We start from the raw sequence: 21,973 nt of genomic DNA, 5'->3' as shown, positions 1-21,973 counted from the left end.
GGTGTCTCGCGGGTTTTTCATTGCCGACGCCTTGCAAAATTTTGCAATACACAAAGGCATAAGTGACGTTTGTGTCCTCCTCGTTGTTATGTCTGCGTTCGCCAAGCGAGTATACACACTAGTGACGTCACCACTTGGGGGCGTTGCAACACGGAAGTACTTCTATGTTGAAGAAAAGTTAAATAAATCAATATAAGGGTGTATTCTTCAGCTCTTATGCATTTTTCGTAGCTAAACTAACTATTTACTGCCGATCAAGCCATACATGTAAAATTAAAGGAGCCTTCCTTTAAGTTGTGCTTTTCATGGCTTCATTTGACGTGTCGTATTGCGTTGGATAACCTGGAAATTTCAAGCCTGATCCCTCCCGATTGCTTCAAAGTCAGATATCCTATGAGAAGCGCTTGAAGAATCAGATGTTACACCAATTTCAAAAATATGCTTCATCATAGGAGACAACGGCCTCTGGCTTCTTGACTCTTGGGGGATACAGAGGGATGATTCATGACACTTTCCTCAGAGCTCAAGAAGCTAAATGATGTCTTTGTACTGATTTCTTAACATGCAGCTCACATCAGGCTATCACACTTCCTCATTGCGTCGAAAACATTGGATTTTGCAAGAACATAACCATTTTCCACCCCCGTTTTGCATACAATCTAACTAAACGAAAAATTTGGAGTGAACAGTGATGTGTCTAAATCAGTAACGGCATCCAAACTAAGCAATGACAACTCTGTGGCCTTTGCGCAAAAAGTTGCTGACCCCTGATTCAGATACAGTACTGGCAGTCTTTCTCATTTTCAACTGTCTGTCTCGTGATTGACAGGCTGTCCGGGGTGTGTCCTCTGCTCTTGCTCAATGTCAGCTGGGACGGGCTCCAGATCTGCGTAACGTCCACAATCCGTTTGCTGCAGATAAGGGATGAAAGGTAAATACCACAATGCCTGAGGTGAAATTCTGCCAGTATTACATTTTGGACCTTTAAAAAGTAACCAACTCAAATACCTTTGTGTTGACTCACTGAGTTACATTCCTATGAATTACACTACTAGGGTAAGGTGACCTCCTGTGGAGTGAGAAACTTACTGAAATTCTTTAGCATCCAACAGCAGAGACTAAAACGATGCTCACTACGATTGCACCCAATTCTATTGCCAATCTATCCAAATTCCATTCACAACTTTAGCCAGAAGAGGGCGCTCAAACTCAAATAATGACTGAGCTAGCAGTTTAGCATCGCTAGCACTTGTTACAGTGGCTTACAATAATATTAAATATATCACCAAACTCACACATTCCCCAAAATTGTTTTATTGAAGAGGAGATAGCACAGTTTGAACATAATGTAGCTTTATTAACGGTGAGAAACACGTCATTAAGACTTACATTTTGTTTGAGCCCACAGACTCAAATAGTCTAGTTTGGTCTACAAAAAAAAAAAAAGCAAAAAAAAAAAGCAATGGTTTCCAGTCAGTGTGGATTACAATACGGCAGATAAGCACAACACAAAAAGCTTGCTTTAATGTTTCCCTTTTTACACTGCAGACACTACGGTCCACTCACAACACTTTAGAAAAGTCACCAGTACTGTTTTTGAACCATGTGATTTTGAATGTTAGTGGGTTTAAACCTGAGTATAACACTGTAAATATGTACAGTCATGTTAATGGGCACGCCTCGAGTCCTGGCATTCTGCAAACCAACTCTGTCCATCTGGGAGTATGCTGGCATCACGTGTCATATAAGGTACACAATTAGTGTGAATGTGTGTTTGAACCACTAATCACGATGTGTACAATTTAAAAAAACAAAAAAAACACAACTTTGGTCTTCATCTCATCCATTGACATGCTATTTAACACATAACCTCAAAATAGTACAAGTCCAAATTTCCAAAGGGCGCCAGCTGAAAGTACATACAACCTGGCCACGGACAGCAAAATTATTAATTCACATTACTTCAATATATTTCAGGAGGTCAAAGTAACAAAAAATCGAAACATCTGCTTAGCAATATTGTTTCATCATTCAACCGCTTGCCAAACATTCCACTAAATTCCAGTTTGAAATGAAAACTTCATATTAAAATAAAACATTAAACATCAATACACAACTGATTCAAAATTTGCACTGTGCTATTGTTTTTTTTTTTTTTAGTGTTTTATTAAAAGTGTCTTTTAAAGTAGTTTAGTTCGATGCGTAACAATCTGTATTGACCTTTTTTTTTTTTTTTTACACCAAAATATGCAAAGTTTTTATACAAGGCAAAATATTAACAAATCAAGGGTAAATAAGCACAGGTTACAACATTCAAGTGAACTGAAGTAATGTTTTACATTTACACATTAAATCCTATCCACATGAACACATCTAAGTATGTACAGTGAGGGCATGTAGTTTTGTCTTGCTGTGCACTGACCCAGCACATCAAAGTACCAGGTAATTAACTACTGTACCCAATAAAAGATAGTACATACCTATGGGCTACTCCCAGTGACACACAGTGTCACACACAATAGGCATTTCCCCCCTTTTATTTAAATAAAACTATTTTCATAATATACATTTGATATTTAGTTTACATTCACGGTAGAGATACAATTTGTATCAACAAGTAAAAGTCAATTCTAGACATTTGTGGCTTGGCTGTTTGCGGCACTTGCAAAAGAGGGAATGTGGGGGCACTGACTGAACTACTTGCTCTGAGAAAAGCTTTTTCACACAGCTGGACCATATAGGACAGGGCTTTTACTTTTTTTTTTTTTTTTGGCTCTCAAGTATAGCCTAGAAAACTTCGCAATCAAATTGAACATTGACAAACTTGAAAATCATACAAGTTATTAAAAATGACTATTGATTTTCACTTCCTTTTAGACCACGAGCAAGGCAGCTTGCCTTACGTGTGTAGTTCAAATTCATAAAATGACTCATCAGGTTTTGTGTACATCTTGTATTCATGTACTGATTTGATATGAGTGACGCATCTCGGACTACTAAGCACATTGAGTTGCCCTGTGTATGAAATGTGCTATATTAATAAAGTTGCCTTGCCTTTAATTTAGTTGAAACTGCATCTGGCGCCAAGATCTGACCTTGGTGAATAAGACAATAATTCCGCTTTCATTTGAGTTGAGCTGCGTTGCGAGTCGAGATAGACTAAAGTCATCAGCGCAATCAACTTGGTGTTCTTTCAGTCACTGAAACACTGATAGTTCTTTTTTTCCTTTGGATCAAGAACATTCATGGAATCTGATATAACTATCTCGAGGGTCGAGGGGGGGGGGGGGGGGGGGGTGATAGCACGCAAACGTTGAGCCAAATGCCAGAAACAACGGTGACAGCAGCCTTGCAATCTGATTGTTTCATATGAAGAAACATTTAGGCAGTTTGTTTTCACCTTCTCATGAACAGACAGCCGGCCAAAAGTGGCCTCGTCTTTTTTCATGAAAAAAAAAACAAAGTCAGCAAAACCCAAAAATAATCATCTGGGCGATACACATTCATATTTTTTTTGTTTGTTTGTTTATGCACACTAGATTTAACAAACATTATAGAGATCTGTTTTTCTTAAAATAATCACCATTGAGAAAAATAATCTGGCTCACATAAATTCCCAATTAAAGAATAATACCACTTAATGTCGAAAATCTTTGTGGCGCTTTGGCATCTTGAACTTCCGTTTCAGAACGTTTGGATGCGCGATCATACAGATTCAATCAAGTGGTATTTCCCTTTAAATGCATTCAGAGCGTCACCTTGCAGTTGGACTGGCTTTATACGATGCCAGTATTTTCTGCAGTGGCACCTTGAAGTTCAAAATCCCTAATTGTCATACAATTTCACAAGTTTGAATAGAATTTTCATGAAAAATATGCTCCAAAATTCAAACTGTATTACACTACCACTCAATGATATCAGCATCATGTAAAGTCGCCCAAAAGACCCTTTGTTAAACAACTCAAGGTGCAAACTTTGGACATACATATGCAAAGTTTTACAATGCATTTTTCACGCTTCAACTGTACAAGTTTTCACAAAATATATCACTCTTAGAAGAGAATAGACTCTTGCCAGCAGTAAGCACTGGTTTTTGGCCAGTGGACGTGAAAAAAGTGAAAGCATCCTGAGAGCAATGCGCTGCAAGGCACAGCCAAACTGTATTTGAGCCATCCACTCTCACAATAAAAGCCAAACATCATACTAAACATGCTTTCTTGCATTTTTCATTTGTTGGTTTTTCTTTAACAATTAAAAAAAAAAAAAAAAACTATTTACCAACCTTGCAGGTGTAATACTCATGGATGGATTTTCACTCTATCCACCTAAATATAGCAAAGCTGTGTGCAAACTCGTGACGGTAAACACTTTTTTTCAGTTTTTACTGCAGATGTATCGTGATCATCTAATTTTTACAGTTTAATCGTTATTTGAGCGTCACATGTTCACTGCATCTAATTTATCGTTACTGCTTTGCAGCTTTTTAACAATGTATTTGCACTATAAAAGTAAATTGTAACTTTGGAAATACCTAAAGAATTGTCTTTAAGCCGTTCCACCATCTTATATATGTCTCAGTGTGAAGTCAGTCCATTTAAGTGCATGTAATAGTAGTCTTTGATACAAATGAGCAACAAACAGCTCCACTGACAACCTGAAGAAGTTCAGAGGAGTTCTTTAAAAAATAATAACAATCATATACTATATGTACCGTGGGGGAAAAAAACTAAACAAGTGATAACACTGGATTTGTGATGGGTCGCAGGCAGGTTTGAAACACACACTTCGCAATTTGTACTACAGAAATAGAGCTAATAATAATGATAAGGAAAAAAACAACTCAGCGCTGTCTAAAAGCTTTAGTAGATACATAAGAAGCGCTACATATATATATATATATATATATATATTATATACTATTTTCACAACATATCTGACAAAAATATACATGACAGTTGGAAATGAGAAATAATTCCAATTATGTAAAGTTGAATGTTATGTGATGTCAGAATAATGACCGTTTTTTTGTTTTTGTTTTTGTTTTTTTGGCATTATTTAGCAGCTTATAAATGACTGAAATAATGGCTTCTGTGTGATTTATATGTACATTGATAATGACGTGCACCTGTGTACAAGACAAAATCTCTTTTTGGCTTGCTTTGTGCACTGTCAAATTCTACCAAAATAGTAGCTTTGTGAGACTGAGAAAATAGATCTCTTTCCATACTGAGATAGTGCTTAACGTTTGAAAGTAAGAGACTTCAATGACAAAGACATTCATTGAAGACTAAAAGCGTGAGGTCATTCAGATATAAGGCCATTAAATATCATAGTTCATGCTTGGAGGTATGCGTGTACCTCCCTCTTACTCGTCTTTGAAAGAAATGCACAAAATAATCACCACAGTTATTTACAGCAGAGGCAAAGCTCACGAAAGTTATTGATATAGTTGCACTGCACCACAAACAGTTGTTATACCTTCACAGCACATCCACATGACCTGAACAGGAACGTCTTAAAAGCTATGTGGCTAAAAACTTGGATATTGTTCAATTAATTGAATCCAAGTGCTGAAACGCAGCAATGGTGATGTTGCTAGCTTGTATTGTTGAAAGCAGGTGGGCCAAAGTTAGATACAACGTTTCGTGTTGAAATCAGGGCCCGGTTGTTCAGGTTGCGGTTATCTGAATCACCGGTAAACCCCTAACTGCCAGTTATATTCTTAAACCGCCGTTAGCTAACCGACCGTTAAAAATACACTGTTCAAAACATGGTTAGTCACGTTGTTACTTAACAGCACCGTCAAAGTTAACCGTGTGGTTAGCATCTCTGGTTAACACTAACATACCCCACAATTCTTCATTTTGTAAGATCGTTCAAATGTCCAATTAGATCAAGGTTATGTCTTATAAATTTAATAAATCTATGAAATAAGTGATTTTCCACACTATTAAAAAGTTAGCAGCGTTCCCTAGGTGTGCTAACGTTATAGTTAACCAAGTTTTGAACAACCGGACCCAGACGGTCAACTACTTGGTTTGACAAATTTGAGATAACAGCGAACTAAAATGACATTGCTGAAAAAAAAAATCCATATATTTGACATTTTTCTACGCAATTTCAAACGTTAAAAGGAACCTCAGCTCCTGGTTAGGTATTAGATGTGATATGAAACATACAGTAAAGTTTCCTTTTACAGGTGTATTACACTTCATATAAATGTGTCGCCTTCTATGTGAAACATCTTACAATTGTACTTTAAAATTGTCAGACAAACTTCGTCTATGCTGTTGACTTAATGTCACCTTGCTGATGAAAAACCAGAAAGCTGGATTTTGCACCAGACATTAAAAAAAAAAAAAAACTCCTGAGGGCAAATGTTGCACATTTGGCAACATTTATCAAGTGCCTGTCTTTGCAAAAAAAAAAAAAAAAAAAAGGGAGAGCCCTCAGTGACAAGACCTCAAATTAGTAACAATGACAGCTGCCAGTTGTTGTGGGTCTGTCAAATGAGGGTTCTTCTCCATCACCGAATGGACCACATAAGCAGGAAAAATGTTGCAAAGGTTCCGATATGTTTGATACTGGTGCTCGGGGATGACGTACCGTTCTTGGTGCTCCGCGGCGGCTGGGACCTCCCACGGCGACTTCCAAATTTGCTCCATTTTATCGGGCATGCTGCGGACCATGACCCGCTCGCAACACGGCATCAGGCTGTTGCTCAGCGGGTACGAGTGGTACCCGTAAGACTCGCTCCCGCAGGGCAGCGGGTCCCAGCTGGCGTGCTGCTCGCGGCAAAGCGGCGGTCGCCTCTGTCTCATCGGGTTGCTGTCGTACAGCCTGGAATCGGATATGCTGTCCATGCGAGTCATGCCGAGGGAGCGCGTCGGCTGCGAGGACAGCGGCGGCAGAACGTTCGGAGCCACGGGGTAGTCTCCGGGGCAGCTCGACCTGGCCCCCACTGCCACGTGCTGGATGTGCGGGGGCAGGTGAGGCGCGGCCGGCTTGCGCGGACCCTGCTTGGGCTCCTCCGGCCCGTAACTCTGCACCCGAGTGAGCGCTTCGTGTCGAAAGCCGAGCGGGAAGGTCTGCATTCTCCCCGTGGCCGGGGACTGCTGCTGGCCCTTCATGCTCTCCTCCAGGCTCCCGTCCACGGAGCTCGGGTACATGTCGCCGTAGGAGGAGAAGGAGTCGCTGTTGGAGTGGCTGAGGCAGGACTCGGCGCAGTGGCTGCGAGTTCTCTGACACACCACGTGGTCGTGCTCCATGCTACAGAAACTGTCGACGTTGTGCATACTGCTCATGCTCATGTTTGAAAAGTCGCTGTGCAGTGAATAGTAACCGTGGTCGCTGACCGAGTCGTACTTTGGGAACTGCTCACTGTACGTAACGGAGGCGCCGTGACTGTTGGTGACCAAAATGGGAGGGTACTGTACACTCGACATGTGCTCGAGCGAACTGTGCGAGAACTGCAACGAGCCCGGCACCGGGCTGCTTGCCGAGCGCGTGTTCAAGGCCCCGGCGGCGTGGCTCTTGGCGGGCTGCATGGTGGGCACGCTGAGAGCAGTCACGAGGGAAGGCACCGAATTTGTCTCAGACTTCCTCACAACGGACAGCATTTCCGGAGACTCGCAGGCCACCGAGCGTATACTCGGGTCCGACTGGCGTTTGGGCGCCACGCGTTTGACTTCGGAGCTGCCGTCCCTGTTCGCAACTGCCGGGCCGGTGCCGCATTTCGCTAAGGCCCCCTCGCTCATCGTCTTCACGGCAGACAGCTTGGCGAAGGCCCGCAGTTCGTCGGCCACCGACCGCAGTGGTTGGTTGACGCGCTCCGGATGATAATATTTGCACTTGTGTCCATATGTGCACTTTTTGCCTTGTTTGAGGAAAGAGTAAATCAAGTCAGTGACACTGAAGAATCTGGACCAAAAAAAATTTAACTGACTCACCATAGGGGCAAGGTTGCTTTTTATGCTCTGGGACAACAGGACGCTTGCGAAGGAAATTTTCCAAGCTTGGACCGTGCCTTCCCAGTGGATCATCAGGTGGCATAAATCTAAAGACATGAAAATGTTTCCATGTGACTGCCACAGTGTTAGTAGTACACTCAAATAGTGAAGGCTGTAATATTTAGTGCCCATATTCCTAAAGACTCTAGCAAAGGAGTCTTAGCTTAGACGTGATTATGTGTAAGAGTGATGGTGGATCCTCAAATTGATCAATTTAACCATTTTGAATTTACTTTCACATGTGTCCCAATTTTTTGGCCTTTTATAGAGGATGCATTTTTAAGAACTCCTAGAGATTTTTGCAATTGTCTATCTTTTTATTTAACCGAACACGGTTCCTGCCTCGCCATTTTTTCCTCTGCTGAGGGAACTTTTAAGCCGTTTAAAGTCCTATTCCCTGCTCCTAATAGATCTCACCTTAGGAGCTTTCTTCAGAGCTAGGATTCTTCAGGAATAGCTTTAATCGTTCGTAAAATCTACTCTTCACTTTCAGGCGAAATTCTAAGAAACTATTATGATGATATCAAGAATTTGGCCACGACGAGCACCTCTTGGCACTAAAATATTTAGGAATACAGCCCCAGATGTTTCATAGCACCATTTGAGCCTGTAATTTTTATGATGTAGCATCACTGTACGAGCATACTGACTGTTTTCCAATGGTATGATTTAGTGTCGAATAAAATGTGCATAGCTCCTTACTTGTCATTGACGAATGAATACATTAGGAGACGTTCCTCGATGAACTTCTTCCACTCTGGTTTTTCATTTTGCAAGTCTCTGTAGTTGTCATTTGACACAATAATTCCATCAGAATCATAAGCCAGCTTCACTATGAAGCGATCATCATAGCACACCACCCTTCTGCCTTGGACCCTCCGAGATGGGGTGAAAACCAGGATCTTCTCTTTTTCTAGCTTGCGTAATATTTCTTGATCTGCGAGGGGAAACAATGTTTGAGCTGGCTAGGGATGAACACATAAATATGAGAATACTTTTCTTTCCACAGTTTTTAAGACTGCTGACAAGTTGTGTACATTATTACATTATACGTATTGGGTAATTTTTAGCAGCTAATCTTAAAGGGGAAGTCGACCCTTTTTTTTTGACAATATGTTCTGTGCAGCCCCACTGGTCTAAATATGGTATATGAAGTTAAGCAGCAAAATCCAGCCATTTTTATCCATCTCAGAGGGCAGCCATTTTGCCACTTGACTGATGATGACATCAATGTTGCTCAGGGCTCAGGCAACGACCAATCACAACTCACCTGTTTTCTGAAGCTGAGCTGTGTTTGGTTGGTACCTGAGCAACATTGATGTCATCTTTAGTTGACAGCAAGTGGCAAAATGGCCGCCCTCTGAGATGAATAAAAATGGCTGGATTTTGCTTCATACCTCTCAGAATGTCATGTTAAGACTAGTGGGGGTCACATATAACATATTATTGTCAACTTCAAAAAATGTTTAAGGTTGACTTCCACTTTAAACAGATTGCCTCTTGTTATTACAATGCCAATTAATGCAGTATCACATACACTGACAATAGCTGTTGTTGCAACATTGCTTTGCTACCTGTAATGAGGGCATCGGGTCTTGACTGTTCTTTTCTCCATGCTGGGACAAACACAGTAATGTCTTTGTGCCTCTTTTCCAGAAACCATTCGACAGCAAGTTGGATACCACGGCAAGAGAAAACCTCTTTGTTTCCATGACTGAAAAACAGACACAGTTAACGCCTGTTATAGAGAGACCATACGGAAAAAAAAAAAGTCAAAACTAGTTTTAAATAGTCCATGTATTAGTGTTTGAATTTTGTAAATGATCCTCAAGTCACTTAATTTAATCCTTTAGCACCTAGATGCCACAAGATGGCGCCAAAGTAATACTTTTATTGCTTTACCATGAGCACAAAATTAGCAAAAAGGTGAAGTATAAGTTAGCATCTTACCTCATTGCCACATTTGATCCGTCAATGACAATAGGCCTGAGGTTGTCATAAGGGTCCACAGATTCCTCTTCCACAGACACCTCAGGACTAACAGTCTCTTTGACGCACGGTGTAAATGATAGTGATGTGGCTGCAGTGCTGCAGGGTTGACTTTCAGGCTCCACTTTGTTCCCCAGCCTTACTAGCTCAGCAAGAATGTCATTAATTAGCGCAGCGGCCCCCAGTTTATTGAGCACCATCTCCACCTGCTCTGCAGAGTAGCCCAGCTTCAACGCAAAGTCCATTTTTGTCTGGTACTCCCTCTCACTGGCCGCTTTGATTGCTGGGCCCGCACTGGTCTCGTCATCACGGGATTCTTGCACAGTGCTACTCTGGGAAAAACTGGGCTGGTCGAGGCACGGAGAACGACACAGCTGCCGATGGGGCTTTGTCACCGCCAAGGGCTCCCAGTTCTTACAGCTGCTGTCGTTCACCTGAGCCTTCTGCCGCTGCTGCTCCTCAGCGTCACTTTCCGAGCTGCTGCCGTCCTCAGGCTCATCTGTGGCATGCCGGTCCCTGCTCGAGTCAGTGTTCTCCTCCCTGCATGGGTGCTTTTCCATTTTGAGCCTTTCCGACGCAGAACATGCTGTCACGTTTGCCTCAACACTTCGGATTTACGCCCCATGCTTCTTCCTCACCTCACCTGCAACCAGGGAATATTATTCATTGCTTCCTTGAGTCGGACTGAAGGATTGCACTCTTCCTTGAACTACTTAAACCTGAAAGAGAGCAAAAAATATATATATGTACTACTGTACTGTGAAATTTTTTGTCATCTGTTGTATCATATAAATCTGCGGAACTGCTCATGATTAGATAGGTGACTTGAGCTAGGCTGTCGTGTCGCTGTGACCTGTCCTGGCTTGGCGTCTTCCTATCTATCTGCACTGTGGCACACTTATCTAGGCTGAAAACAGTTAAGACCATTAGGTCACACACTGTCAAGGGCAAGGCTAAGCTGCCCAACGTATAACTAGAAACCATTTTGGACATATTAGACCTTCTTCCGCATCCAGCAGAAAAGGCTCCACAGCTGTATACTCTATTTTCTGGCATCCAGTAAATAGTTCAACAGAATATGCAGTATTCTGGTTATTAGTAGTATAGAGCATTAAAGATAAATGAACTGGGCAAAGTTCCTATCAGAACTTTCTTTAATTAAAATTTTCTGTCATTGTTTTTTTAGGGGAAATTTTATATATCAAAACTACTAGTTATCAGTGACTACTCGAAAATTGAATACAGTACTCCTACTGGTACCGGTCTGAATAAAAGTGGTATCGAACATCCCGAGTATGCATCAAAACATTGTTGCATTAATGAACATGTTTCCCTTGTCGTTGGTATGCAGCGAGAATATTACCAATGGGCCAAATGACGAAAATATGAATATTCAGAAAGCGACACCACCACCATCCTGCATCTGATCTGTCTGAAAGCCATGCAAACCTTTTATCATGCCATGCTGACAGTTTCACTTTTCAATCTAAGTAATGTGTTGTGAACATTACATAATACAGTTTGAATGTATACATATGCAGTACAACAATAGAATCAGCCAACCAGTGTCACGATTCGTTTCCCCTGTAGATAAGGGAAAGAAAGAAAGAAAGAAAGAAAGAAAGAAACCGACCACAAATATGTACAGTATGTGACTTTCCTCTTCCTGCAGTCTATTGGTGTTTAAATAATACAAAAATGCAGGCACGGTCTGTTAATGTACTGCAGAACAGCCCTCGCCTTGAAGCACAAAAGCAACATTGAAGGCAGACACGCATGAGTGCATAGAACCTGAGACAGTGTGGGCTGATCAGTTCATCAGTGTGCCGCCAGCCCTCTCAAAGAGTGAACATTGCCTGGCAACTAATCTGTTATGTTCACTAAGTGCACGTCTTACAGTAGAAAATATGTGTTGTTACACGTGAAAATCTAAATCATTTTAAAAACGAGCCAGTTTAGGTGGAGAGCAGATACAATACTGCCAGATTCAAGAGGCGCAGCCCATGATGTGCGTTGCCTAGCAACACAGCCGTGTCATCAGCTAACTCCTTTTTACAAGTCACGACTAAAGCAAACACAGCTCATCATCTCTCTTCAGGCAGCCAGTAAATGCACAACACTTGCAGATACGCTACTCTTTGCACCAAAACTCTTGAGGGAGCATATTCCTTAATAAAAATGGACTTTACTTCACAGATCTTTGTCTCAACAAACCATTTCAATACAGCATGATCTACAAACCCAACCCATGCCAAAAAAGGGTCCCATTTAGGTTTTGGAATGACGGTAAAATCATTGATAATGATTTTCTTTAGCAACAGAGGTTTTCGTTAGCTGTTTGTTTGACATTGACTGTAAAATACAAATCTAAGTAATCCGTTGCAAAGAATGTGTACATTTACAGTCTGCTAGTATCCGATCAATTTACAAACATTTATTTGGCCACCATAACCTCTACTAAAACTAAATTACAAAACAGTGTGGCGTAACTTTGTAATAAAACAAAAGCTGACAGTCCACTGATAATCTTTTAAGGTGACATGATTACAAGTCAAATGGAGCAGATCAATCCAATCATTTACTTTTCTCATTCACAGGTTTATAATTTTACAAGACAAGAGACCATCTGTATATACATGTTACATGGCAACGAGTGAAGACGTCCTTGAGGCCATTCTGCACCCTGTTTGTGTTCGGAATTAACTCCCTATCCACTATTTGGTGAGTTTGCAATTTTGTAATACTCTTTGAATAAGTAGCGAGTACAGGTTATATATCCCACAATGCAGCTTGAAAAGTAGTGAACCGATGATCACTAGAAAAGCAAAGCAGTGGGAACTATCATACAAACAATCCTTTGCTTGTATTGTTTTATAAGAAACATGGCGCTAAAACAAAATTATTTAAGTCAAGTCAAATCAACTTTAAATATATGTATTTTTAATATTTAGTACAGAAGGTCCATCAGCTGACACTGATGCACGTTGCAATTATGTGAAAGCAATATCACAATTAACTTTGTGCCTGAGTAGTAATCGAAAACAATTTTTCACTTGACTGATAAAAGAACTATATAGAACCATTATATAAAAATATAAAAAAGTAATGAGGGGTGAAGGGGGCGACACTAGTCTGAACACAGACATTAGAAATTTAGGTGATTTATTGCTGCACTGGTTTGACATCCTGAAATTAAGGTTGAAAGATTCAAGACTTTCAAACTATTTTGCAGTAACATTTGGTAACACTATGTTAAACTGCACAGTATCAAACTAAGGTAGTATGCATCTAATATTTTGGTACACAACTGGAAAGTACAATCAAAATAATGACCATATTCTCAAATTAATACTTAAGACAATATCAATAAAAACTTACCAGGCCATCATCCAATCACATTATGCTCTCTTTAACTTTGCAAATATGATGAATAAATTATTGTATGACCAATTTGTGTGTAGATTTTTTTTGTGTAGATTAACATCACATTTTAAGACACAACGATGGTTTTGGTTGAGCAATACTAGCATGATTTAAAGTTCTAGAGTTCACTTAATGACACATCGGATATAAATAAACTAGTGATAACAATAATTTCAATGAGTCACGGCTTGTACTTTAAATAGAAACTTCGGTTACTTTGATAGCACTCATTTTCAAACGTGTTACGATTAAATGCACGTCAATAACAACGTTGTATCATGTCATCCCTAACAAGAACATCGCGCCTTTAAATGGATGGTAACCCAACATAACACCACAGGAGGTCACCTATTTTGCTGAATTGCTTATTTTAGTGTTATTACACGGGATGTCAAATTGGCGACCTTTGCACACAAGTAATCGCTGAAACATCATTTAGGCCCCGAGTTAGCACAAGCTTACGAAGCTGCTTAGTACGTGGTTACTTAGCCAGCTGGAGTCAACATGTTAGCCACATCCATTAACCAGGTTAGCTTTCTTAGCTACGTCTGATTTGATTAATGGCTACATAGTAATACCAGAATGAGTATATAGTTGAACTGTGCACCACGATAGTAGATCGGTGTCCGCATTTAGTTCACGGGAGATAAAAACATAGCCCCTGAATAGCGCCAGATGCTAACTTTGACATACGCTTGCGAGAGTGTGTGTTAGCTTGTAGCTAACATTTTCTTCGAACTTGAAATAAAGTTAAATGAGAAATCTTACACTGCGGCGAAGTTGCGGCGACACATCGGGGCTTGTGCGTGTGGAAGAGAGCGCACCTAATCGGCGCGAGCGTGGCCATGCAAGCGAGTGCAGTCTCACCATGTTGCTGTCATCCTCTTCGCCCGCTCCACGGATGTTTGGCTGCCATTGGCGCTGCTGTGCTGTCGCAGTTTGCTCAAGGTTGCCAGATCACGAGAGGATGCTCGCTGGTGACACCTCAGCGCACTCCTTCCATATCGAAACATCGCCAAAATGCACTGATCGCGTTTTAAGAGGAGCACGAATAACTTTTGCAACTTTAACTGTGATCCATTTTGATTTTACAGCGCTATTGTTAATGTACTTGTCGGTGGCTGCAATGCATTTGTGGGCAGTGTTGTCATGCAAAACATGAAACACTAATTGGCCACTAAATTAGGTAGGTATACTGTACTGGAGAGCTAGAATATTCAGCTCAGTGTTTCACAGCCTTTATTGAACCAAGGCAGATGTTAGAAAAATCTCATGACACCCTACAAAACTCACAGAACAGCAGATTTGCTGTGTTTTTTTTATTATATAATAATAATAATAATATTATTATTGTTGAATTTGGGCAATTGCTAAGGTGAGTTGAGGAGCTTCATTGAGACAAAATGAGTCATTTGCTGCCCTCTTTTGGCATTTATGGGCAACTACTGTTTAAAGGTGTCAATTTGCGCTCGGGTCCTATCACCAACAAATTCCCAAACATCTGTTAATAGTATGTACTAGTGGGGAAGACTCCAACTTCTCCTAGTATCCCAAGCCAAACTTAGGCCCTTAGCCAACATAAAAAATCTAAATATTATCTTTATTGGCCAAATATGTAATAACACACAGATTTGTGTTCAATAGTTTCAGCCAAATTAGTATTACAGTAACAAGCAACTACAACAAAAAGCCTGCCTCTCAGTCGAGATTTATTAATCATCCATCCATCCATTTTCTGAACCGCTTGCTCCTCACAAGGGTCGCGGGGGGTGCTGGAGCCAATCCCAGCTGGCTATGGGCATCAGGCAGAGTACACCCTGAACTGGTTGCCAGCCAATCGCAGGGCACACAGAGACGGACAACCATCCACACACAAGCACACCTAGGGACAATTTGGAGCGCCCAATTAACCTGCCATGCATGTCTTTGGAATGTGGGAGGAGACCGGAGAACCCGGAGAAGACTCACGCAGGCACGGCGAGAACATGCAAACTCCACCCAGGAAGGCCGGAGCTTGGACTCGAACCCAAGTATTGATTAATCACTTCCACACAATGAACTACTTTCCTATTTAGACATGTGGCAATTTATGGTGTCAGAACGAGCACGAAAGTTGCAAATATGAGAGTTTCTCAGCGCTTGGGTTAAGGTTTCACGGTTTAAAAAAAAAAAAAAGTCACTATGTAAATAGCAAACTGAGATGGTTATTTCCTGAAATAATTATTGTTTTGCCTGTTTTGTGTTTGTAATGATAAATGAACAAAGATACATCATACATTTGTCATAATTTTCCCAGACCATTTAAGTGAATAGGATTTTTTTAAAAAACAACAACTTCACCCTGAAAAGTAATCACTAATGGTCATGATCCAAAATGCTGTTTATTGATCATGAAGCAGACATTGTACGGTCATAGTTAGAGCTTTTAAATTTTGTGTTTGGCGCAGTAAATTTGCACCTTTTAGAGCAGTTTCTCATTGTTTTCTGTCTTGTCTTTTAGTCAAGTTCATATGTAAACGGAATCATCTAAAGTAAAAGCTCGATTTAGGGATAAATATTCAGCCTTCATTCTCTCAGGGTGGTTATGTAAAACTTGAATCACACTTCTAGTCAAGGGTGCACTAAAAAAAGATGAGTGGACCAACAGACTGGAATATACCTGAACAGGAAAATTAAAACGCAAATACAAGTATGTTTTTTTTTTTTTTTTTTTTTTTTTTTTTTACTTTTAAGGCAGTGTTCACATTGACAAAACAGATTTTTCAAAATAACATAAAACTGAAGACAATGACAATTTTTACCAGCATTTCAGTACAGTCCTACAAAGTACAAACAGCTGAGAATATAAATACAAAACATTCCATGACACACTTGTTCATGACACTAGAAAAATTAAGTCATCCAATCAAAAAAACATAAACATGAGGCAAGGATTCCTATTCAAACCACATACCTTCAAATGCAATAATGTGCATAAAGTGTGTCAGTAATCAGCTTTTACACTGCACAGTCAAGCAGCATTCCACTATGTGCTACACAATCCAGCTTTATCCTGCCATATTATCTACACTTATTTATGGTAGTTGAATGTGCAAGAACTATGACTCCGACTTTACATTTTCGCAATCCAAACTATCAAAACACTTTCTGTACTGCAAACCAAACCAAATGACGAAATACTTTTGACTATAGTCACAAAATTGTGGTCTTAATTGGGGAAAAAACAGCTACAAACACATTTAAGTATACTGTGCTGTATACAGAAACAAATGATAGTATCAAGTAAGAGATTTAAGAGGCAACTGGTGTTATATGCAAAACGGGCTGATGAGGAGCCTTCAGATAAAGCACAGTAACATAGATGAAACCTGGATATGTAAAACAAATGCTTGGTGATGCCAAGATGTGTGCATTCATTTCTGTAATAAAACCATTTAGCTTTCTCAATTCAGCAAGACCGTTTCGACACCAATGTTAGTTTTTGTGCAGTACATTTCAAATGAATTGTTCAAGTAGGCCACAATTATCACTAAACGTTAACACACAGCAACCAATGTCCAACTGTATTATTGACAGCCTTTCAATTTCAAGGTCATTTTGGGAAGTTTGTCACATCTGTGGGCGGGTCTTCTGTAGGCACACCCGCCCTAAGAGGACTTCCAGAATGAGACACTCTTTCCCTACTCGCCGTCTGTCTGCTTTGACTAAACTGCATATATGACTGTAAATCAGCAGCAGCTTTGCAAAACGCATCCTCATCAGCACTGTACGATGTGTCTATTCCTGAATAAACAAAGGTGCTATGAGGTAAGCAAGAATCTGATTGCAAGGGCAGGTGGCAGGGCCTACTGTAAAGCTCTGCATCTTGTGACATTGGCACATCAGAACGAAGGTGGGCTTTACTCTCAGGTAACCCCCTGTCGAATGAATCCGAAAATATGTGACGTTTCTGGACTGTTTCAGTTATGTCCTTGTCGCTCAAAGGAAGGCTTAAAGCCATTTCCGACCGACTTTGCCATGGTACGGCCATAGCGCTACCACCGTCTCTAATCTCTGATGCGGACATGAGTACATTCTTTTTATAATATGCTAACGGATCCCTCTCCAGGTCTTTTTCAGCTTGAGGACAGGAAAGGGTAGCGACAGGCATCTGCAACTGAAGGCTTTCCGTGTCCAGAGACCGGCTCCTCCTGTCGAGGGACAAAGGATTGGACATGGACTGGCTTAGTCTTGTAAGACCAAGGTGCCGTGGGAGACTAGCGATGGCCCACGTGTTACTGATCAGACTCTGCTCATACAGATCTAACATTTGATAGTCACATTCAGCAAATGCGTCTTTTTGGAGGTAGCTGTCTTCAAATTCCTGATAGGGCGACGAAATGTCCTCCTCCAGTTCCATGTGAATCTGCTCATCGTATTCCCCCTCGTTATGCATGTCCACTACATCGAACGTGACGATGGCGGGCAAGGCCTCCATATTTGGAGTGAAGGCGCTGCTTGTCTCCAAGACATCCACGCTCGCGTTGTGCAGGTTGCACAGCATTTGAGAGCTCTTCTCATAGTTTACAAGCGCTTGGGAGAAACACACAGTTTGGCTTTCATCCAAACAACTGTTACAATCCGGAGACTGGGAATTGACATTTCGGAACGGCAATGCAACAGGCTTGTTTTCTTCTGGATGTTGCTCTTTGGGATCGCATAATGTTTGAAAATCTGGGTCAGATATATTTGCAAACGACAAGTTGCTGTGCCTCGTCTTACAGTCAACATTTACAGTATTTGAGGAAGCAAGCTCATTTCCCTTTTCATTAAATTCATCTGCCTCAAAATTCTTGCTAAGCGCTGCCTGTGGTTTTGTATTCAAATTACAGTTCTTCTTCCAGTCAGTTTCTTGCAGAGTTACTGCATTTCGTGTCAAGTTGAAGGACTTACATGCGCTTTGCACTTCAATAAAATCCTGCACTTTGTACTGGTCGGCACTTGGTAATCGTTTCATCTCTGAGAAAGCAGAATCAGGCGCATCCATTTGCTCGCTCTGTTTGGAACTTGGCAGTCTAGTTTTGCTTTCATTATGTGGACTGACGAGACTCTCATCAGTCGCAAACAGTTCATAGAGGGCATCCCCGCTGTAACTGTCCCTGGGTAATCTGTTTGTCTGTCTTAGCCGGTCTGTTCTGTCCTGTCCTTCATCTGGACCCGGGGTCGTTGAATCGTAGTAGCCCTCATCACTATTAGGAACCGATTCTTGATGCTCACTTTGAGGTGTCAACACATCAGCTGAAGTGTTCATGGTGCTGGCTTGCTGTGCGCTGTTACTGTCCACCAAGTCCATATTGTGTGAAGACAACATGCTGGAAGTCAGATCCATGTGGTCCTGGTTGCAAGGGAAGTGAAGTTTCTCAGATGTATTATTCTCCCAGAAATCGTGAAAACATTGTTCATCTAAATCTTCGGGGGAGGCCATTTCTTCACCTCCGCCCTGGTAGGTGAGAAAGCAGGAGGCCCGCTTCCCTCCATTTCTACTTCTTTCTCCAGAAACTGTAGTTTCTGTGATGCTGTCATCCTCTTGATCTGCAATTATGTCCCCGCAACCAGTGAGCGAATCAAAGCTCTTAAGGGAGGCGACCTCACCGTACATCAGGTTCAGTTGTTCAGATGAGCCAGCAGGTGTGTCAGACTTCAGTCTCGAATCGGGGAGCATCTCATGTAACAGACAAGGCTCGCTATGTCCTCTACCACTCTCCTTGTATTCACTGGAAACCACAGCCGTCAAATTAATGTCATCTATTTGATCAACACTTGACTGATTATCACACTCAATCGTAGGGTTTTCTTGTTCCAAAGCCTTCTCTAAGGTTACTACAGTGTCATTACATTCAGGTGCCAGTGAACTATCACACATAGCATTTGCAAAATCAGGCACATCTGGTTCAGATTCCAGGCACTGTGTGACATACTGGTCAGGGTTGTTCTGGACACGAGGCACCTCGATTTGGCAGTGTGGAGAGGATATTGTAATTGTTTCAGTTTTATCTGAACCATCATTTCTATGGTTCTTGTGATGTTTAAAACTACTAAAAAAACTTTTCAAACCCCGTTTCTGTCGATTAAGAGACTGGGATTTCTGTTCATTGGGGAGACTACATTCATTACCATGAAGGGTTTCAGTGCATTCACGCTGGTTGTGATACTCAAAATCCCCCGTGGAGGCGGAGCCACCTCTCAGGCTGTCATCATGACTTATTTGGCTTAGACCATCATGAGTTTTGCTTTTGTAGAGTCCCTTCTTATTAGACCACTTGCTCTGGTTTTTACTCCTTCCGCTGAAAAAGCTTGGTAAGAGACACATACTTTTGCGAACTCCAAAGAAGGTGAGCGCAGTCCTAAATTTCCCAGATTTTTGAGCTTTCACTACAGAAGCTGTTTTGTCTGGAAGATGCTCCTCTGTGATGTCAGGCGGGCCACATTTTGAAAGGGATGCCGAAATGTTCTCCAAGTCCACAGTTTCACTTGGAAGCTTGTCAACGTCACGAGAAGCCATTGCTAGCTTGTTTACAAAATCATGACTTTATCTGGCGTTGTTGTAGTTGAATGGCCACACCCAGCAGTGTGGTTCACTGCTGTCACTTCTTCATCCATCCATCACGAGCTCTGCAGTGAGAAATATGTAAACATTACTGTGATGTTTCCATATTAAAATTACGCAAGTGACATTTGGCTAACTATGGCCATTAGCAAGTTTTTACTATTCTCTATATTAGTATATTTTTTCACCAAGTACCATCTAAAAATAATACCTTGCCAAATACCTTCATCATGGCAAACGATAGTGTATTAGTGTACAAACAAGACAAGTTTTATTTCTAAAGCATATCTAATATTAGTTTGAGTCCCTGTAACATGTTTGAACATCAACATTGCACTTAAATATCCATCCATCCATCCATCCATCCAAGCTAGCTTATCTTCACTAGGTTTGCATGGAGCTGGAGCCTATGCAGTCAAATTAATAATTCAATTAAAATGTATTGGGTATAAATGTTAGATAAAAATGTACCTAAATAAATGTTTTAAAATAAACAATGAATAAATATATGTCAATATTTTGAACGTAAAAGTTAAATAACACTAAATTGTATTTACTACTTAGGCAGTGATTCTTTCACGTAAAATAAGCGGTACTCGTACCCCGCTTTGGGAATCACTTCTCCACAATGGAGAGTCTGCATGCAGTCACAATAGAGAGTGTCTGCTTTGGTTCTACTGAATATTGTCTGACTTAATATAATTATTAAGTCATTACATTATTAATTATAAATAATGACGGGGATGATAACAATAGTAAATATGAGCTCTGTAGCACAATTTACTCAATTATAAATAAGACTAAAATCAGCAGCTCACTGGGAAAACCAGATTTGTTGTGCTTTTAAATGCATGTCGCTGATTTCTATATTTATTTTGACAGACAATAGCATGGATTGTAGCAGTAATCAACCAAACAGAACTCATTTAATTGTATGTAATAAATACAAATATCGTTGCAGATGAAGTACAACACTGGTTGAATGGGAATAGAAGATAAACCACAATTTCAAACAAACAAAATCACGTTTAATTAATAAAGCAACAGGCTGTCACGGTGTGGTTAAAATATGTAGCAGAAACCTATTTATAAATAGTTTATGCAAATATGCGCCGACTTAAATCACACAGTCATTTCTATATTGATCTTCAGGGAATGATAAACTACTGTACTGCGGTGAAGTATGTCTTAGGTAATGGAAAAGTGTATACTAAGTAAACAAACTTACCAGCTGCAGCCAAAATCACCTATTACGTATCCCAACGCAAAGTCTCCGGCATCATCGAATATTATAATTTCTCGCTCCAAACGTTCTCACAATAGACTGTAGAAGCTTACGCCAGAAACGGTTTGTTTTGTTTAGCACAAACGCTACCTTTCATTAGCAGCTGGTGCGAGCTAACAGGCTAAAATCCGTCACAAGGCGTGTAAATTCCACAGTTAATGGCCGTGCAGTGGCTCACGGTAGGTGACGACAATCCACCCGATTGGGAAAAATATTGTGCAATTAAGGACGGATGTTGTTTCTGTCATTTATCAGGCTATTGCGTGCCGATTTCACTTCAGCAGTGTTAAAGCCTACATAGCAGACCAGTCCGCTCAACGCTATCGGCGCATGTTAGTGACGCAACACGTGAACCACTATTTTTTGGGGCTGGGCTGTGCACATGCACACTGCATAGAGATGGGGCAGTGCTTCTCCACTGTTGTCTAGCTGGTTATATGTAAAGTCCATTTCCCAGCACCTGATGATAACGTTACTGCATGATGAAAACCGAATTACTTCACTTACTTAAAAAAAAAAACAATAAATAAATAATTCTCTGCACACAGAATAGTTTAGAATAGTTTCCCTCTTTTAATAACTTACAACGTGATAACACTGATTTATTCTTTTTAAAATCTATATAGCTCTGGTTCAAGTTTTTCTTTTTCTTTTTTTTCTTTTTTTTTTCCTTTTTTTTTC

General features: G+C 40.7%; 2 protein-coding genes across 6 annotated transcripts; both read right to left on the bottom strand.

The window, feature by feature from the left end:
• Positions 1 to 102: 102 nt before the first annotated feature.
• Positions 103 to 14,431, bottom strand: zc3h12b (zinc finger CCCH-type containing 12B). 5 transcript variants are annotated; one of them, XM_077504045.1, is made up of 7 exons: positions 14,190 to 14,331; positions 9,960 to 10,717; positions 9,584 to 9,723; positions 8,712 to 8,946; positions 7,950 to 8,056; positions 6,607 to 7,876; positions 103 to 911 (listed from the first exon to the last, which is right to left on the bottom strand). In XM_077504045.1, the coding sequence occupies exons 2-7, from the start codon at positions 10,556 to 10,558 to the stop codon at positions 773 to 775; spliced, it is 2,490 nt and encodes an 829-aa protein (XP_077360171.1). In that variant the 5' UTR covers positions 10,559 to 10,717; positions 14,190 to 14,331; the 3' UTR covers positions 103 to 772. The 5 variants fall into 5 exon arrangements, with proteins under 5 accessions (XP_077360171.1, XP_077360167.1, XP_077360169.1 ...); XM_077504041.1 differs by lacking the exon at positions 103 to 911 and having other exon boundaries at positions 1,337 to 7,876; positions 14,289 to 14,431; XM_077504043.1 differs by lacking the exon at positions 103 to 911 and having other exon boundaries at positions 1,337 to 7,876; positions 9,960 to 10,641; positions 14,289 to 14,422.
• A 1,440-nt stretch (positions 14,432 to 15,871) lies between these two features.
• On the bottom strand, positions 15,872 to 21,867 carry LOC144005748 (APC membrane recruitment protein 1-like). Its single transcript, XM_077504039.1, has 2 exons — positions 21,236 to 21,867; positions 15,872 to 20,072 (listed from the first exon to the last, which is right to left on the bottom strand). Exon 2 carries the CDS (start codon positions 19,960 to 19,962, stop codon positions 17,014 to 17,016), a length of 2,949 nt encoding a protein of 982 aa, XP_077360165.1. The 5' UTR covers positions 19,963 to 20,072; positions 21,236 to 21,867; the 3' UTR covers positions 15,872 to 17,013.
• Positions 21,868 to 21,973: the final 106 nt, after the last annotated feature.

Source organism: Festucalex cinctus, chromosome 18, assembly GCF_051991245.1.
Source record: "Festucalex cinctus isolate MCC-2025b chromosome 18, RoL_Fcin_1.0, whole genome shotgun sequence".
Classification (NCBI taxonomy): domain Eukaryota; kingdom Metazoa; phylum Chordata; class Actinopteri; order Syngnathiformes; family Syngnathidae; genus Festucalex; species Festucalex cinctus.
The sequence above is the reverse complement of the archived record's forward strand: the minus strand, read 5'-3'. Positions and strand labels throughout refer to the sequence as shown.